Source organism: Semicossyphus pulcher, unplaced genomic scaffold (assembly GCF_022749685.1).
Source record: "Semicossyphus pulcher isolate SPU_LCO1_2020_fin unplaced genomic scaffold, fSemPul1.0.p SCAF_11, whole genome shotgun sequence".
Classification (NCBI taxonomy): domain Eukaryota; kingdom Metazoa; phylum Chordata; class Actinopteri; order Labriformes; family Labridae; genus Semicossyphus; species Semicossyphus pulcher.
The window spans coordinates 11,579,135-11,599,787 of record NW_027211615.1 but is presented as its reverse complement, the minus strand read 5'-3'; the positions used below and the strand labels follow the sequence as shown (position 1 = coordinate 11,599,787).

The following is a 20,653-nucleotide window of genomic DNA, read 5'->3' as shown; positions in this document are numbered from 1 at the left end:
AATCTTTGTTTCGTCTTTCCAGCAGTTCAAACCTGAAGTTATTCTATTTACAGTTACATAAAAGGGAAACGAGTAGCAACTGATCATATTTGAGAAGCTGGAATCAGTGAGTGCTTGCCAATTTAGTTTTTTAAATCCTGGATTGGCAAATAACATAATCTTATAATATGATCAGGATACTGTTTTAAAATGTCTGTTTATGACATTTTAAAGTTAATGATTACAAGTGGGCTGTACTCATAGAGCTAACAAAATTAGTGATCTAGGTTTTTGTTTGATATATATGAGGTCTGATTTAATGTAACACATTTCTAATTAAGAGATACATGTTGATCAGAAATGAGGATTACAGCCCAACCTGGGCCTGTGTCCACTAACAGCATTTTTTGCGCTGGCAGCGTCCACAACCTTAATTTCAGAGCTCTTCTCACCAGCACTTACTACTGCGAGGTTATGAAAGTTGTCTTGGGGCACGTCTGCTTGCCTCGGTAGTGACCTTTAAGTCTGTTTTTTTTTAATTGCTCTGTCGGCTTAATATTTGCTTTTATTCAAGGGAATTTTACAAAGAAACCTAAAAATAATGGAAAGGAATCGTGTCCTGGCATTAGCAGCAGCTCTACAGAAGATGTGGAAATGGTAAAAAAAAACCCAAAAGGATTAGCTTCTCCTCCACTATCGTTGTTGACAAAGTTGATATCTGAAGTCCCGCCCCTTCTTGATTTTGATTGGTCGGTGAGCGCTGAAAACACTGATAGTGGACACAGGCCCTTAAGTGATATACATCCTCAAAGTGGTCAGAAAAAAATGAAATCAGAACATTTACAGATCTGTAACAACAGGGCAAACTCTTTATGCTGATGAGCACCGTGTGAACTGACCTTGTAACGGAACTATTTTTTCAAGTGCTGATTCCAAAGTCAAGAATGAACAATAAAAGGTCATTTTAACATCACGTATGGAGCTGAATGTAACTGTATAACTTATTTGCCACAATAAATGTTGAATTTACTGCAGCAGTGTCCCCCTAACATCGCCCTTCACTGCTGACTGGCTTCAAAGACACAGACAGACCAAAGCCACAGAAGGTTGTAACAACGGCAACACAAGTAGTGCCAAGTAATCCCCCCAGTCAGAAGCAGCCTCTCTGTCTGTCTTCCAGCCACTGTGTACCCCTGCAGCTCAGACCTACAACACCAAAGACCTTTCCCCAACACTCAGACAAGTCCTTTTTAAAGCAACTTCAACACGTTCAGATTATCACAGAGTCACACGAGGACACACTTCTAGAGGGAGCACGAGCGGTAAATATCAAACACATGTTCAGCTTTCAGGTGAAGAAAAAAGATTTATTTTAGTAGTAAATCCCGGCTGGCCTACGAGTGATAAGACGTGGCTGTGTGTGTCAAAGATAAAAATAAACAGGTCTTCACTTTTCTCTTATTTTTACAGTTTTTAGCTCCGGCACATTACAATATGCTCTAGTAGAAAGCCTCCTGTCAGGCGCACAATACTAACGGCCTCTATCTTGTAGTTATGACTGACTTTGACCTTGACTGTGTGTCCAGGTTTGTGTGTGTGCATGTGTGTGTGGCCAGAGCAGCCGAGCAAACTCTTATCACCGTGCGCCCTGTGCTGTGTTTGCGATAAGATACCATCACAACACAGCTACCTTCCCAGCTCTGCCAAACATCCCTCTTCCCGCTCTCAAAAACCCCGATTTATCCGCCTCTCCGCCTTATTACTGCAGCCCTCATCTTCTTCCAGAAAAGAAATAAGCCTCCTGCAAGAAACCGCCAAAATAAAAGCTGCTCTCAACATTAAAAAAAAAACACCTGACAGGGACTCAAGGAGCCCACACAACGGGGGCTCAGTCACAACCAAAGAAATTGTGAAGAAACCTATGACTTCTTATTTATATAATTAATAGAGGGAAGTATTTTTAGGTGTTGGAAGTGTATGCAAATGTTTGAACTTGTGTTGTCTCAGCCAAAATAGATGTTGCATACACAGCTCATTACGGAGCCTCAGAAGGGATCAGCCTGAATGTTTAATTGCTCCGACTGCAACCTGCGAGCTGGTGACAGGTGATTGTTGTTTGAAATCTGACAGGCTAATCTACAGCTGCAGGCCTTTGTAAACAAAAAAACAAAAAAAACATACCTTCAGGTGTCGGTAATTAACAGAGAGACAACAGAGTGCTTTGCAGCTAATCAATTATTAAGGTAAAGATAATAATAGTGCACAAATATGTTTCCTCAGTGACAGCTGCAGACACAACAGAGTTGTTTTAAATAGTCTTCTGGCTAATTTCAAACATGCCGTCCCCCGTGTAACGCAAGAGTAACAATTAGTTCATCCTGCATATTACTTTTCCTCTTTTATTTTGAAATCTAACACCTGTCATTTCAGTTCCTGCCTTCACGTGTCTCCCGGTCCCTTAATTACCAACACCTGTCCTCATTACACACCTGCCCGTAATCATCTCGTTAGCCAGCCAGTCCATACACTCCTTTGTTTGCCCTTCCTCATTTGCTAGGTTGTCTCTGTTATCCCTAGTGTGCGCATCGCTTTCCAGCAACTTCATAATTTTGTTATTCACAGTTTAGACTCTCTCTAACTTTTGGATATTTGTATTTTTGCCTTTTCTCTACTGGATTTCTTTGCTATCTTTCGGTTAGGTGTATGGAGGTGTATGACCTTCTTCTTGTCAGTAAAGACCAGGCCTGTTTTTGAACTTCGACCTGGTTCAGCAAGCTAGCTACAGCTTCGGCCCTCGAGCAGAACAACAATAAGTCTCCCCTGTGCTAAGGTTAACAATGGCTTGGCTCGTTAGTTTCTTCCATTGGTTTGTAGCAGGCAGCGTGTTATCACAATTTGTTTGTGAGCAAGCGTTATCTGCTGCGCTTGAATTCGATCAAATCATTACAGTTCAAACTATTGATATTTCACAAGGTTCAAACGTTACTTTTGGGATGTGGGTAAAGCAAGAGCAAGGGGACAACTTTGCACCAACACCTTTAATGTCCGTCTCGACCGTAGGACAACTAAACACTCACACCATCATAAACAGTATCACTCCGCCGATCTGAATCAATAGTAACATTACAGGCAGAAAGGCCGCCTTTCGTCTGAACCTGGATTCGAACCAGGAACTTTCTAGCTGTGAGGCGACAGCGCTGAGGCGACAGCGCTAACCATTACTTACATTGTGATTAATCGCAACTAGAACAGACCGCACAGTTGTTCATTCATGTCTTTGTTGGTGTTATTGGTTTACATGATGTGTGATGAAGTTTTGTGTCTGAAACCTGCTGAGGAGAAAAAAAGGCTGACATATTACAGCCTTTTTATGTTGGCATCGTAGACTTGTTAGAAAACAGCTGCTTATACACATCCTGCAAACACAACGCAAAACAAGCATTCATTCTGTTTCTGTCCTCCTGATGAATGTTTTCAAAAATTAATTCTCTTTTCTTTTTGTCTGAACGAACGCCTGAGGGAAACATGTGACTCTCCAGCTGCTTAATGCTGCGCTATGTGGGCTGAGCATGTAGCGTACAGTCGGCTTTGACAGTCATTTTGTTCAAACAGCTGCAGCCTGGGGATGGTAATGACGCGGATGAGAGCAGCGAGAGTGACCCAAAATAGGAAAGCTGCATGCAATTTCAGAATGGAGTGGTATTTATCTGTGGGTTCAATGAAATCCTTCATAACATCTAGTCATTTGAGCCATTGATAAAGTCAGACGTTTACTCTGGTCAAGTGTCTTGCTTGGTCACTTATCTTTCTATCTTGTCTGTCAACTTCCTCGCCTCTGCCATTAAGTCTGTTCGGAGAATATTGAGCTGAGCCTAAAGGGCTTTCTACCAGAAGTCTGTGCTGTACTTGTTCATGGGAATCAAACCATGTTACATATTGAAAGGACAGACATTCTGGGAATGAAAGATTCACCATTCTCTCTATTACAAACAGTGTATCATGAAAATGACGAGAAACATGAAGCTGTTATTCTGGGTAAAATAGTTACATAATGTTGCTGTAATAAAAAAAAACATAGATTTTAGCGGCTTTAATGTTGGCATGTGTTATACTGCTGAGGTGCCGCCAAATCAGCCCTGACCCGTTGAGGCATGGACTCCACTGGACCTCTGAAGGTGTGCTGAGGTATCTGGCAACATGACATTAGCAGCAGATCCTTTAAGTTCGATAAGATGTGAGGTGGGGCCTCCGTGGATCGGACTTGTTTGTCCAGCACATCCCACAGGATTGGATTGAGATCTGGGGAATTTGGAGGCCAAGTCAACACCTTAAACTCGTCGTTTTTGGAACCATTTTTGGAATACTGTTTCCATGAAGGGGTGAACTGGCTCTGCAACAATGTTAAAATACATGGTACGTGTCAAAGTAACATCCACATGAATGGCAGGACCCAAGGTTTCCCAGCTGAACATTGCCCAAAGCATCAAACTGCCTCTGCCAGCTTGCCTGCTTCCCATAGTGCATCCTGATGCCATGTCTTCCCCTGGTAAGCAACGCACACACACACACACCAACCACATGATGTAAAAGAAAACGGGATTGATCAGACCAGGACACCTTCTTCCATCTTCCATACCCAACAAATTGCAATGCTCTGACACCTTTCTATCAGAACCAGCATTCACTGTTGGATCGGACCACACGGGCCAGCCTTCGCTTCCCATGAGCATCATTGAGCCTTGGCCGCCCATGACTCTGTCGCTGGTTCACCGGTCTTCCTTCCTTGGACCACTTTTGGTCGGTGCTGACCTCTGCAGAGAACACCCCACAAGAGCTGCAGTTTTGGAGTACTCTGACCCAGCCGTGTAGCCATCACAATGTGACCCTTGTCAAAGTCCCTCAAATCCTTGCGCTTGCCCATTTATCCTGCTTCTAACACATCAACTTTAAGGACAAAATGTTAACTTGCTGCCTAACATATCCCACCCGCTGACAGGTGCCTTTGAAACGCGATAATCAACGTCATACACTCGACATGTCAGTGGTCATTATGTTATGCCTGATTGGTGTATACCACAATAGGGGACTATAAGGTGTAACATTTTGTAAGGAATGCACTCAGAACTCAAACAAAGCCCTTCCAGCAGGGCTTCAGACCGTCAGGACACTAGTCGAATGTCTGCTGCCAACAAATGCAGACGAAGCAGACAGAAACAATTAAAAGTTATCAAAGCGAGGAAATTGTGAATTTAAAAAAAAGTCCATCCTTCCCCGAGAGATAAGGTGAAGTCTAGCACAGCAGTTTAATCCATTTCGCTCTCCTTTACGACCTGTCCGTTCAGGTGCAAATGGTGCTAATCAATCATGCGGGCACAATGATTAAGATGGGTTCTGTAGCGGATTATTAAACCCTCCTCTCTTTAGACAGGGTAATTGAGCATGTAGAGACTTTTATTTAACTTCTTAGTTAAATACACTTGAATCTAAATGGAGTTACACTTCTCATATATTTCCATTCTGAAACATTTGGAGGAGCGTTTTAAAAAGACCAGGCTGTCCTACTAATGTGGACACAAAGCGAACTGTTGCTTTAAGATAAGAGCTGTTAAAAACGCCCACAAGCACTCACTCCCTTGTTTCTCCTCCTGGATCTCAAAGCTGTTAATTTAATAGAGCAGATTGATGAGTTTAATCAGCTGGATGCTGACAAAGGCCCTTTATTGGATAATTGAATGTGCGATTAATAAATGCTATTACGGCCATTTTAGCGAGGAAAAACACAGACGCAGATCAATACACAGAGGAGGGACCAAGAAAAGACGAGACTAAGTGCTAACCGTCTTTTGTTCCACCTCTTTTCTCTTCATCCAATTCAGCCTCTGTTTGCCGCTTCCTGTCCATCACTTTCCACTCTGTCCGGACCAATGCTCTCTTATATTCTTCTTCCCTCCGATTCCTTAATAACGGCAATATCAGTTGCTCTCTGTTGGGCTAAGTGGCTTAGCCTTCCTCCTTTTATCTCCCAGAAGAAAAGAGGGAAAAAAAGACAGGTTTTCCACTTAGCCTTTCTAAGCCCTCCCCACCTCATAGATACCAATTTCCATATACCTCTACACATCACTTCGGTCTGACACAGCAGCTGTATGCGTGAGCACAGGGGACCTGCACGTGTTTGTGTGTGTCGGTGTAAGAGACTAATAGAGCGTGGCGTGTTCAAAGGCCCGGCATTTTGTGCTGCTCAGCCCCCTCATCCCTCTCAGGGTCGGCGAGACCTCCAGGCCAATTTATTAAGAACACAGAGGAGGAGGAAGTGAAGAGGAAAGGAAAAGTGAGTTCCTATTCCAGCGTTTTCAAGCTGAAGACCTGGAGATGAACGAGGCAAAAGAAGGAGGATAGAATGAGAGAAATATCTTCTTTAAAGAAGGCGAGGGAGTCCAACCACGGAGAAGAAAAGGAGACGGTAATGAGAAAAGGAAGGTGAAAGAGGAGATGCAGGATGATTGTATTCTCCTGCGGTTATTGTGTGCTCTCAGTCCCATTCCTTATCTAATGGACCTTGTCTGATTTGCTGGTTTGGGGCCTGTAAATGTTCTCTGTCAGACACTACATCATCTCAAACCTCACAGGACACATTCTGATTAACCTGGACGGATGTTTCATGACTGAAAACACAGATAGAACTCAAAGTCAGACATTGAGTCCTTGTTTCCAGATCCAGATAATCCTGCTTTCTTCCCAGCATCCAAATCATTGAAGGGCCAGGTCGCCGATTTTCAACCTCAGCCCTATCATGGTATTATGTGGAGCTAATGCCATTATGGTAGAAAAGATTTGCAATTTGGCTCTGTGCCTTTGGAGGACGCTATCCGCTTCTCCAATGGGCCCTGGAAAATCTCCACCAGACTACGAAAAATGCAGCATCTGGCGGAGGGCAGATGTCTCGTTCGATATCGTCAGGTTTGAAAAGTAGACTGCAGACCCGAAGATTTTTTAGACGATCCACCGGTATATTCTCGTCATATTTCATATTCTGTACCGCTCTGAGCCATCGCCTGCAGCGAAACGGTAGTATTTCGCTCCAGCGTCTCTCGCTGGGCCGTTCCTTTCAGAGGGAGGGGCGCAATGCACGCTGGGTGTTGTAGGAATGTAGAATGGGCGAAACCACAAACTGTTTGTACAACTTTCTCCACAGCTATGGCGCAACTTTCAAACATTATTTCTTCTATCGATGACAGAGAACACCAGCTTTGACTGACAGTGGCTTTTTCCAGGGGTGACCTGCTCCTTTAAGACATTTCATTTATACATCCACTTTCTTCCCAGAATGCATCACCAAAGTGTGCCCTCTTCTCCTTGGATACAGTACATTCGCAGTCTAACTTTGCCTTGGCGACATTATTCTTTTTCCATTAAGCCGTGATTCAGAGAAAAACTATTCTTTTACCTCATCTGTTCTGCTTCTGAATGATGATTCTTCATATAATCATTAAAAGACTTCACTTAGCAGGCATTACAGCAGCCAAGAAATTGATTGTGTGCCAATGCAAAGAGCCCCGCTCTGTCTCTACAGTGGATCAGCTATCTGCCTTTCCTAATGCGTCTGCAGCCAAGCACATAGTTTTTATGCTGTAGCATTAGTCCCTGTTTCTTCTTAGGGGTTGTAAGTGTAAGGTTTGGAAACGTTAATGGACTTCTATTAAATGTGTTGAAAGAAAAAATCAATTATCTTCACTTTTTAAAACTCTTCTTTGTTGTCCTTTTTGCTTATTAGTCCATGTATTAATGATAAGGTGAGTTTAATTTACCTCTCAATAATTAAAAACGCATCTCATTTCAGCTTATTTGGAAATCAGTTGTGTCCCTGTTTGCATGACTAATGGATCAGCCTTTATGAATATTATATCTACCTACATGTAATATAAACTGTAGTAGATGCAAATACACCGGGAAGCATACCGTAACCAAACACAGTTACAAATCTGCTTCTTTAAATGATAATAAGAATCATATGTGTGTGTGTGTGTGTGTGTGTGTGTGTGTGTGTGTGTGTGTTTGTCCCAGAATCTGTTGATCTCAGTGTGTCTGTAATCCGGCGCCCACGCATGTCACCACACGTGTTTACTCCCAAGGCGTTTTGGGGAACAAAATAATAGCGCCGTGAATGGGCAGCGGAGAAACGCATTACGATGTCAGGAGCAGCATCAACAGTAGCCACAGGGTGAGTCATCTATCTGAAAGCAATTACAAGCCAATGCACTATCACAATAACCAGTGGTTACAATAAATAATACAGCGGGGAACGCGGATGACAAATAGCAGAGATGACGAGGGCGTGAATGGGTCGGCGCAGTAAAGGTATTGATCTCTTGTTGGAATAAATGATGCAGTGTGGATTAAGGGTGATAAACAACACAAACTTTCTGAATGAATGTTCTAGGAGTGAGTCTGAGTCTTAAAGTCTGCGCTGATACACGATGTTGTGCTGAGCGACCGTAACGGCATTATGATCATTAATGATGGGGACAGAAAACGCCATGCTGTCGTCATGCTCGACGGCTGCAATCTGTAGTTCAGCTAAATGACTATTGGCACCATGCTGAACACTAATGTGAAGGATGATTACTGCTACTGCAATCACAGGATCATTACGTGGGTTCAGTCCCGACTGTTTGGTGGAACTAAATACAGAGCTGAATGTGTATGAAGACTCACAACAGCTATACAACAGTGTCAAGAGCTGTCTGGGTTATGCAGTTTGGTCGGGAATGTTAGAGACAGTTTATTCCAGTTTTGATTGGTCTACTCTGGGAGCACAAGGACTCCTAATTATACTCATTTGAACCACCAGAGTGATGTTTTTTTGTCCTTGTTTTGTAAATATACATTATATAGGTCCTTTGAGAGACTTAATCGTTGCTTTTAACAACAAACGTTGCACTATGTTATTTATTCTGCTCTGAAAAAATGATTAGGCGTGGGACAAAATATCAATACCGCAATATGTCGTTGTCCTGACTCGAGCAATGCAATCATCGATGATGGGCTGGTGCCAAATATATGTCGCTCTAAACAGATTTCCCTGCAACTTTGACTCACCGCATCACTACTTCATGACTCCTTGCGGTGGCACTTATGACATGAATGAGGGTAACGTGAACGTAAATCAGTCGGCCGAAGAAGCAGGATAAGAGAAGAAGAAGAAGAAGACATTGGGATAATGTAAGAGGTTAAGAGATGTGCCAGCCACTTTCAAATCCAAAGTTTTTACAGATGTTCGATTGTCTTGCAGTATATCAATTATCGCAGAATCGTGACTTATCGCATATCGTGACTCACGATGCGATTCCCGCCCCTAAAAATGATTGCAGTGTTTCCCTCAGCATGACAGTGTACTGTGGCAGACAGGTCGGCGTTCAGGGCTGTACCTTAATCCCTTGCTTCCCTTCAGTTCTCTGTCCCTAGCCTACACATACTTACTTTCAGTCAATCTTGGATGGTGTTCTTTCTGACGGACAAATGCTAAAAATGCTAAAATTGGTCGAACCGGTCAGGAAATACACTTGAGCAGCCGTTATAATACTGGCGCCCTGACTAAGTAGACTATATGTGTATGAAACCCTGTAATGACAGCTGAAGTCTATTTTCTGCCTCGGTTTCAGGGCCCTGGTTTCCTATATGTCAGCTCACTGTCACACTGTCATGGCTGACTGGGACACTTGTTTATAACAGAGACATTTTCATTGTCATATTGTGCTTGTCTTCCAATGACAAGCTAAGGTAATGACAATGGTTGTGTAACTCAGGATGTGGGGAAGGGAGGAAGTACATGATCCCTATTTAGATTCTAAGTCATCCAGTTGTTTCTGACATATCAGGTGTTGTCTCGATTTTCGGCTAATGAGTCCTCTGCTCAGGCGGAGGACGGGTGGAGCTAGCGTTGAAATATGTAACTTAATGATGAACTCGATGAACCAATAGGAAAAACAACAAACTTTTCCACACTAGCAGGAGCAGAGAATTATTAAAAAGGGTAACCTAAAGAGGTGTGATGCAGCTAAATAATGGAAACACCTTATTAGCACATAAAAGTAGAGCCTGAAGATAACACGCTCAATATTTAACATGTAGAGTTTAAACTATGGTTATAAAGTGCTAACATATATGCAGGATTAACACATACTCTACTGTGGAAATAAAGTAAACTTTCTAAAAACTTGAGGGAAACAATGAGGGACATGGTTTGATCAATCTTGTACAGCGTGGCGGGAGCGCTGCCTGCAGCGACAGTACGCACCGTGCAGTGGTTCTGCTGCTGCAGCAGGGTGGGCACGTCTCCTCCGATGGGCATCTGCTTGGCCAGCTCCTCATCCTTCAAGCAGATCCACCTCCACAGCTCCTCCAGGAGGCCCAGCAGACGAGACCAGCGCTCAGCACTCGCTTCCAGGTGGGCTCTGGCAAAATTACAGCGATCAATCAAACTGTTATTATACTGTACTGTGATTATTTTAGGCTCCTCGCTGTCGAGGCATTTACTGTCTGGTGCTGACAAATCAGTAAATTCAAGGGAGACATCTGTACTGCAGCCCTGCACGTATAGTCTTATTTTTAGGAAATAAAGGTTTAAAGCTTAAAAAACACAAGATGAAAACAAATACAATAACAAAAGCGCTTTCAGCCAACTACTCGAGAGAGAGGTCGCTGCCCTCTCTGTAGAGGTTGACACACGTTCACAGGAACACAGTTGGCTGCTAATTGTGTGGGTGGTAGCATGAATGCAATATGTGTTGATAAGCACTTTCGTTTCCCCCCTCTCCTCCAGGCATAATGTATCTGAACGCTGCGTACAAAGACCTCCTAATGCCGCTCGCCCAGTTAGCCGTAATTACACATGTACTGCAATTAACGCCTAATGGGCTGTATGCAATCACCACACAGGGCACCCAGCTTTTGACACCCACACAGATCCCTCTCTGTCTGTTTTTCTCCCGCTTGTCCAGCCTATTATGTGGCACGGCTTGACCTTGACTCTCTTCCATTTATTTTTCTCCGCTCCGAACGAACTCCTTTCAGCGGAGAATCTTTCCCACTGCATTTTTTTTAATAAACTTCAGCCTCTCTCACCTCTCCTCCCGCCCCTGTGGCTTTGTTGTGCTCCCTCTCCTCCTCCTCCCTCCTCCTCTTTGTCTTTGAGGATCTCCATCTGGCCCTGTCAACTTCACTTCCACCTTCGCTTTCTTCATCCCCCACCCATCGCCAATCTTATTTATTTATGCCGAGGTTGTGGCTGACTCTGCACTGTCTCTGTCCTCAGAAGTTTATGTGCCACTGTGGTGCCTCTCCGGTCCTTTTTTAGGAGCCGTATTTCATCCCTGTTCTCCGTGGCGGACAACTTTGGACACAGGAGCTGCTGTATCTGCGCCTCTGATTGGTCTCACAACAGCCCACATGGCGATTTCATAACTTGCTGTACGTCACGTGTTGCTTTCCATGAATCTAAGACATGTGAGACATGCACCGTGAAAGGGACTATTTTCTCTTATAAGATTTCATTAGCAAAATAGCGCGTATTGGTGAGTGTATAGTGGCCTTGGTCTACGCTCTAACTCTTCATTTATGCTTTCTTAACTTTAGCAGAGATCTGACCTTTTCAGAAGTCATTTTTGCTTCATAGGATTTGCAGTCCTTGGGCTTTCTTTTTTGTTGTCATATTTCTTCTTCAATATGTGAAAGTCACTTCTGCAATGTGCAATTCACTGAGGCAGAGAGAAACTTGAACCTCTGCCATGATTAAGACTTTCTGCCAACATGTTTTCCAGGGCAGCAAAAGAGCAGAAAAATGCAATCTGAGCAGCATCACCATAAACACAGGAGAAAGTACAGAAACATTTGTAATTGTAAGTATTAGTAGAAGTTGTACTGACCGGATATTGGCTGATTTTGCCTTCAGGTCGCTCCAGCGTTGGTTCATGTCATCCAGCCTGTGTTGGAGGAACACAGCTTCGTCGGAGCTGCCCAGAGCCTTGACCATCTTCGACTTGTTCCCGTCCACGCTCTTGTAAATGTCATTGTGGGCATCGATCTCAGCCTGGATGTCCTACAAAGACACAAATTAACATAAAAGAATTGTCAAAGGTGGCCGTTTCTGCTGGGAAAGTCTGCAAATGTACAGTCAAGGGCGGCAGTCGGGCACGCTCATATCAAAATCAGCCAAAATTGGACGTCACAGTCTTGTAGGCTGCCACAGCTGATTATACATGAACTACAAATTAAGTTGGATTTTTATCAGAAGGGCTCGTCTTGAGGGAGTTCACGGCGTGCTGCACACAACATTTCCAGAGGGCAGAGAGGTTTTATATTTTTACCTAATGTCCTCAAGAACTTTAGTGGCTGTTTGACTAAAACGACTTTTACACTTTCACTCACACTTCAGCAGGAAGCCCCTGAGCAATGTCTGCCTACATACTAATGCTGCGTTAGGTTGTGTAAAGGCTATAACACTGCTAAAAGTCTGCAGGGATACAGTATGATACACAAACATTGCAGCGCTATTTCAGAAGGCCGTGTTCTCGTTTTAATGTGTGTGTATAAGGAGGCTACAACATTCAAAACTGTGACAAGGCACGCTTTTTTCATCCCTGTGTGTGTGTGTGTGTGAGTGTTCTTAACAAGTTATTACACAACTGCATCTCAAAGGGCTTTTTTTAAAAGGAGTGTTTGTGTGTGAGGGAGGGTAGAACCACAAGAGGGGCTGACGCAAGCCGTGGATCCTGTCAAATGTTTTATTTTTAGATGTGTAAAACTGCTCCAATTTCTCCTCTCTCAGTCTCTAGTGGGACTCCCCTCCGCTCAACCCATTTGAACTGCAGATAAAGAGAAAGACTCCAGCACCATATGGATGAGTAGTAACACCGCCGGCAGCACAGAGGCAGATTTGCAAATGGGACAAAATGAGAGCAGATAAAGAAGAAACATATGACCTATAGCCTAAAACAGTGCAGTATTAAAAACTTGTTTATGGTTATTGTGGGTGATGTGACCCATCTACAAGGCCTCAGGTTGTATAATAGTGTATCTTCATCATAAACAAGTTAGAAATGATGCATTCAAACAACTTTCATTTTACAATTACTGTAAAACTGCCTTATCTAGGAAAACGCAATTACTGCTGCTGCACTCTTTTAGTGCAGGCTCTTCATTATTAAAAGCAATTAACAATAAGAGGTTAATAGCAATTAGCAAAAAGTGTTTTCAGCATTCACAAATGTGAAAATTAAGCAAAGTGACTCTTAAAATTGTAATAAATTGAGAGTATGTTCAAAGTGCCTGGAAAAAGTGACAAGCCAAATCACACGCATTACAAACAGTTGCATAATTAAAAAGACGTGGGAAACACAGTAAATGTTTGTTATTACACTGCGCTGTCAAATGCCGGTATTTGATTCTGATTGGTTAATTACAGCATTCCGAGGTCCGCTATTCCTCGATAATAGACCATTGCTATGAAGAACAGACCTTTGCTAGAAATGTGGCTCTAATCACACAATACGGAGGACTAACTGCAATCATATCAATCAGCTGAAAGAAGTCGGGTAAAATTGAGGTTGGTCTGTTTACAAAGGGAAATAAAGAAAAGAGACGAAACAGCAGAGAGAAAGAAATAAAGGTTAAACGATGCAAAAACTGAAGGCTACGACAGAGAGATCTACAAAACTGAAGACGGCACGTGAAGTAAATATTAAACGGAACACAGTACGGGATACGGCCGTGTTTAAAGACGGTGAGTGGAAAAGAAAATGTTAACAGGCTCTGACAGTGACGAGGCAGAAAACATCAATCAGGTGCAGTGCTGATTCCTGCAGTCCCGTTCACCGTTTCTTACTTCATCATCGGTGGAAATTTTTCCATTTAATGTGAGTAAAACAGCTAGCTTAGCTCATTTTAATATGAGTAATAACAGCTAGGTTAGCTTATTTTAATGTGAGTAATAACAGCTAGGTTAGCTAATTTTAATGTTAGTAAAAACAGCTAGCTTAGCTCATTTTAATGTTAGTAAAATCAGCTAGCTTAGCTCATTTTAATGTGAGTAATAACAGCTAGGTTAGCTTATTTTAATGTGAGTAATAACAGCTAGGTTAGCTAATTTTAATGTTAGTAAAAACAGCTAGCTTAGCTCATTTTAATGTTAGTAAAATCAGCTAGCTTAGCTCATTTTAATGTGAGTAATAACAGCTAGTTTAGCTCATTTTAATGTGAGTAATAACAGCTAGTTTAGCTCATTTTAATGTGAGTAATAACAGCTAGCTTAGCTCATTTTAATGTGAGTGATAACAGAAATGTTAGCTTATTTTAATGTGAGTAATAACAGCTAGGTTAGCTTATTTTAATGTGAGTAAAACAGCTAGCTTAGCTAATTTTAATGTTAGTAAAAACAGCTAGCTTAGCTCATTTTAATGTGAGTAATAACAGAAATGTTAGCTTATTTTAATGTGAGTAATAACAGCTAGGTTAGCTTATTTTAATGTGAGTAAATCCAGCTAACTTAGCTAATTTTAATGTGGGTAATTACGGCTCAGTTAGCTCATTTTAAGAAGTCTACAGAGTTAACCATTGCTCTGGATGCACTGTGAGTGTAACAGACTATTTTTAAACAGAAAGCAGAAAGATTAATTTTTAAATTAATAAATAATTTCAATATCAATATATCGTGTCAAATAATTGATTTGGTGAGTAAAAAGCTGTGTGATAATGTATATTGAGAAGGTTTATCAGGTTATGGCAGAGGAACCACTTCAGCGTGAGACAAGAGACAAGTCCTGCTCACCCTGTCGGGGTTCCATATCGCGACAACAACCTGCTCACTATACATTATCCCTTACATACCAACACTCACAGCAGCAAGAGAAGACCTGGGACACGACATGGGAAACACAGTTAATGTTTGTTATGCGCACATGACAACATATGGCATGTTACTGTAAGTGGACCATGTGACCACAGCCAAGCTACTCTGGAAAAAAGTGTAAAAATTCAGCCAGCCTACAGTAAAGCCAGACTACACACACAAAACAACTATCAATTATCACAGTCAGCGCTGTAATTTACCGAATGCCAATAGACATTTCACAAAGGCTGAAGCAAATCCCTCTGCTGTGATCTGCAAGGATAATCGCCCGCTGGCTTTTTGACACAAATCAAATGCCTCTTAAAGGTCATAGATAGATAGAGAGAGAGAAAGAGTAAGAGAGAGAGAGACAAAGACAGACAGAGCGACAGACAAAGAGTGAAAGACAGCGAGTCGTTCTGTCCCTGAGCCAGCTGGCCGTGTTTCAAGTCATTACCCAAGTGCTTCCCTTTTTTTTCCCCCTTAGCACTTTTACTTCCACTGGAAGTAACACTGACTGCACACACACACACACGTAACACAGAAGGCACTTTGTATGTGTGGGCATAAAGAGGCACATATAGTCATACACAGAGATCCTTTTAAATTTCATTTCGCCCACTGAAAGACTACTTTGAGGCAGAGGTTTATGTAAATCAATGTGTATCCTGAGGAGCTGAAGTGTGGTGACTGATCACTTTCTTTTTCTTGCTCTTAAACACACACACACACACACACACACACACACACACACATTCTACGATAAAAAACATTTGTCTGTCACAGGTCGCAGTGTCAGACACAAAATGCATCTGCTTGCCATTATTCCATGTTATATTTATGGGTTATTGATTGAAAAACTCAATATGGGGTTTTTAGTCCCAAAGGATCTCATAGTTTAGAGCTTTTACTTCTATACACCTGCACTGACACACACAAACACGTAAACACACACACACACACAAACAAGTCAGTTTTTAGCTTAAGGCTAACTGAGATACTTTAAGACAGTGACACACATTTGTTAGCACACCAGATATAAAACCATGCAAGAAAAACAACACATACATACAGTATATAACAGAAACAGCTAATGACTCAACTGAACCACTACTTCTCCGATCCCCTACAACACACATACACACCCACGTCCACATGCAGAGATGTGTGTGTGGGTAGAAAGGCAGCACAAAGGTTAATGGGTTCTGGATCTCATGCACACTGTAATGAGGGATTTGTTGGCTGTGGGCTGGTTGCAGCGCAGATACGATGTGACAGTCTCCCAAAGAAACTGAAGTTACAAACTACAACTTGGAGCTTTGTGGAGGATAAAAGCATTACACACACAGTTAGGCTGCTGCTGAAGCAAAATACACACAAACACGCCGTCTTTTTTATGGGAAGTTTGCCCCAAAGAAGTATTTAACACTGGCAAAGAACAATGACCCTGACTGAGATGAGCCATGTTTGTCTTTAGCCCATAATAACACAATTACTGTACGGCTTTGCTTTGACAAATTGGGCTTAATTCAAAGCTCAGGGTCTCATTCTATACTAATTCTGTCTCTGCATGGTAGCACCCGCTAATAACTAGCAAAGCAGGCCAGAACCGATTATTCCCATTTAATGAGTCCAATAATGACTGCACAGGCCTCATAAAGCCGACCAAATTAGGTCCGCAACTACAAACATGAGCGGAGATGGAGAATGGATGATCGGAATGATTGTGTTTGTATTCATGTTGATGAAAAGGCTGCATTTAAAAGCCACTGTGAGACCAAGACCAAACTGCCCTCAAAATGAGTACCTTTTCAAACTTTCCAAGCAGCTCCTGCAAGCTGAAGTTGAAGCCAATCATAATGGAGCGTTTACACGGACTCCTCCCACTCCCTCGAGTGCCTACATCTCCTCCACATCCATACAGGTGGAAGACCGACAAGGCGTCGGCACAGGTAGGTAAGTCCTCCAGTGGTTACGGTCGAAACAGTCACCTTTGAAGTCAGGGTTCGGATCAACAGTAAATCCAAAGTTTGAGCGATCTTGAACCCACAATCGGGGAAATCTGGCCTTCCAGAAAACTTCGAACTCGAGAGGGTCAAACCCAGGTCGCAGTTGAGAAACAAGCAAATTACACACTTCACACACCCCTCGGCAGCATTCTCGCATGCATGCCGGTGTGTGTGCTCGCCCAATCCCGCCACATGTTCGTAGCATCCTCTTGGGAAAAGCAGCCGAGCCAGAAAACAGGAGGAGGTGACAGCTACCCTGCAGTCATGCTTCAGAGCCGGGACGGGGATTAACAGGACGATTGGTGCCACTGGAGGTTTGACAAAGTGGAGTCTGGAGGCTGACAGCGGAGTTCCTCCGGCCAGGACCGGGGCACTGAATCTGGGAGGGAAATCCAACAAATCTTGGGTGGAGGTCTGCGGAGTAGAGATAAAGGTTTATGTCTTGAGGGGCGGGCAGGCTGAGGACAGGTCTGGCTTTCTCCTTCAACTTCCTCCACTTCCTCTCTGGGCATGAAAGAAGCTGTTTACACGATGTCAGGCGGTTCGACCCAGGGCAGAGCCAGGGCATTTGTTCTCAATTACTCTGATAAAAAGCACTCTATCCCTGCCAGTCACACCAGCCGACACACTTCAAGAGGAGTGACGGCGGCACAAAGAGGCACATGGTTTGCCCTCTCCTTCCCCTGGGTATAGGTAGCAGGATAAAAGAGACAGAGTCCCCTCAGTCTCTGGCCCCGGTCTGGTCTCGCTCTATCACACCCTCCTAATCACAGCCATGACCGGGCCACTTAGTCAAAGAATGCCTTCTTCTTTTTCTGGAGCCACGTGTTCGCAGGAAGCTGCCCCAGGACTCCCGATTCCAGGAGTCGGACTCACCGGCCTCTTCGAGTCGTAGCTTCGCCAATGATCTCTTTGCATCTTTACAAGGTCGATCTGTCCGTCATCCTGTTCCTTCTCCACTTTGGGAGGAAGAAACTTCTTAAAAAGTTACATCAACTCCAGGGCTTTTCAAACGCCCAAGCTGGTGTCCACATCCCTCTCGCTTCTTCTCCTGGTACTCTCTGGCCACTAGCCCCCTCTCGTTCACACAGCTGTTTATTATTTTGATCAGTATCCTCCCTTTCCCCCTCCTCTCCCTACCTCTCTCTCTCTCTCTCTCTCTCCCCTTAAACTAACTCAGCGGTACACACCCACTTCCTGAGGCCCGTATGGGCAGAGAGCGTGGTAGAGAGAGGACGGTTTCAGAGGAAAGTCAGGATTTCCTCTGGAATTCAGTAGTAAAATAAGGATCAGTGTTCGAAAGTAGGAATGTGGGCACAGTTCAAGATGACAGAGGGAGATAAAGGAAAAAGGATGGTCAGGGAAGGTTAGAAAAAGGAAAGCGGAAAGATGGCCAAGTTAACTTTCTACCTGTCTTATACGGGGAAATAAAAACATCGAGGTTTTGTTGAATAAAAAAGAAAGTTTGGGATTGTAGAGTGGCTGCGTGTCGGGACGGGGCAGACATCATGTTCTGTACAAGCGCTTCTTATCAATGAACAACACCTTTCCTAGCTCTTTAAATTTCAATGTCAGCTCCTGAACTACAGTAGCCTGTAACCATTCAGATGGGTGAGATGGTTTTGGAAATAATATCCTCTACAAACTTCAATAAAGTTGCACAAACGAATATGAAATTGGGAAAAAAAATAGCTCTAGTGAAGAGTGGGTTTACACAAAACACTCGATACACTCTACCTGTCACATGAGCAAATAAGTTAATGTATTGGTCCCACTTTAGCCTTCACGGACTCACTGGAGGACTAATTCGTTTGAGGTCATAGCGTAACCTTATTGCTGGTTGTGTTATGTGCATTTTTTACCTGTGCTAAATAAAAAAGGCGCATTCAGATCCAACAATTTGAATACAATCAGCCTGCTGAGGACTGCATTATACGAGCCCTACATTCCCACTATAGAACAAAGGCTTGACCCATTTAATGGGTTTGTAAATGAGGGTTACAGTATGTTTGAAGCAGCTTGGGTAGAGCCTGTGATCTATAGGGCTTTGCTAAATAGGTGCAGGTATGAAATCAAAATGCATTCCATATATTAAACCTGTATGTGTGACTGTTTGTGTGCTGGCATTTGGAACAGCAGGGGAGACATGTGGTGTGCATCAAAGAGGGGCGGACAGATGGCTGTCAAGTGAGAAAAATACAATGCAACGTTTGCATATTCATAAGAGCGAGGCTTTGAAGTGCGCTTAGCTGATTAAAAATATTTACACACTCGAGGCCCTAAAACAGCATTTTTGATGTATGCCGACAAATATAAACTATTTGAGGGCTTTCTAGAGAGAGAGATGTGAAATTAACCAGTGGGAATTGGCATATTTGACAAGCATAACTAATTCAACAACGATGGGAAGCTTAGATTTAAGGGGAAAAAAGGGATGAAGCAACTTTTTTTTGTAAAATATGTTGACAAAATCTGGCTCACCAAGTGTTTTGATATTTGTGTAAGCAGCTCCTTAACTGTTACTTACAAAAACAGACACTTATTAAGACTCAAAATACACTTAAAGGGAGCTTAAGGCAGGAGATGTGGGAGTTAGCGTTAGGCTACATTGCTAAGCTAAGTGGATTAAGACCATCACAGAGGTAAGAATGTAACGTGTCAAATCGCTCAGCGTTGACTGATTGAGAAGAGAGAGGCGACGATGGTGAAGAATAACAATCATACAGAGAAGAGGACGGAGGAACACAACATTTTAAATAAATAATTAAAGTCATAACAGCAGAGAAAATAATCTGCAGGAGAAAATTAGATGACATTAGGTATTTTGGCTTCTAACTCCCTGTGAGGACGGAGTAGAGAAAAAGAAGGAAAAGTTTGGGATATTTAATTGAAACTGAAAGATTTGTAGAACCAGGATAACAAGGGAAACATTGGAGCATAACATTATGTAGACGTCAACAGAGTCAGAAATTCCTCCCTCCATTTCGTCATGGTTTGGTTGCTGTACTCTTCTGGCAGCAGAGGCTATATGTAGCATCAGTAATGTCATGAATGACTAAGCCTCCCTGGCCTTCAACTTAAGAGTTATTTTGTATCCAAACATCAAAAGCTGCACGGAACTATATTCTAACATCACAAATGTTGTAATGTGAAAGGAGCCACTTGTAATGACAAGGCTGGCAACTTTCCTTTTTCACTCTCAAGGCAACTTTATTTTTCAGCTTCAGATCGCGTCAGAGTACCGATAATAAAGCAGAAATTCAAAGAATCCATTCTTAAACTTACAAAAGTAGATAACTCCTGTTATGCAAACGACAATGAGCCTTTTATTCTTCCGAAAACAGAAGTTGAAACCGACTTGAGACTACACAAAGAGAAGCATTTTGACAGAAGAAAGAACAAGAAGCGAGCAGGAATGCTAAATCTTAAATATATTGGGTCCTAATCCTCAAACAAACGCTGCTTCCCCTGTCTCACTAAAAAAATAAATAGGGAGAGACTGCAGACGGGAAAATGTAGAGGAGGCAGGGAGCAACAGCTGAATGAGAGGAGGCAGAAATGGAAGAATTTTGCTCCCTCGGATGATGTCAAGAGGGAGCGGAGGCCGTGCAGTTTAAATAAAGTTAGGGCAGAGATATCACAGGATCACAAACAGAGCAAGTGAACAAACATGGCGGCATAAACACAAATACACACAGAGCGAAAGCAGACCTATCCACCATTGTATACGTCTGTAGCTATTCCCCTGCTGGATCACTTAAGATTCCTCCAATCCCGTTTAATC

The 20,653-nt window shown here is 42.8% G+C and overlaps 1 protein-coding gene across 4 annotated transcripts in view; it reads right to left on the bottom strand.

Annotated features, from left to right (window-relative positions):
* Positions 1-20,653, bottom strand: part of utrn (utrophin) — a 221,842-nt gene that overhangs the window by 82,319 nt on the left and 118,870 nt on the right. For 3 of the 4 annotated variants that reach the window (XM_069657396.1, XM_069657394.1, XM_069657392.1), the window contains 2 exons: positions 11,901-12,073; positions 10,274-10,430 (listed from right to left, as the gene is read on the bottom strand). In XM_069657396.1, coding sequence (XP_069513497.1) covers positions 10,274-10,430; positions 11,901-12,073 — 330 coding nt within the window. Of the gene's footprint in view, positions 1-5,816; positions 6,052-10,273; positions 10,431-11,900; positions 12,074-20,653 lie in introns of those variants that run through there. The other variant, XM_069657395.1, reaches the window with a different exon arrangement.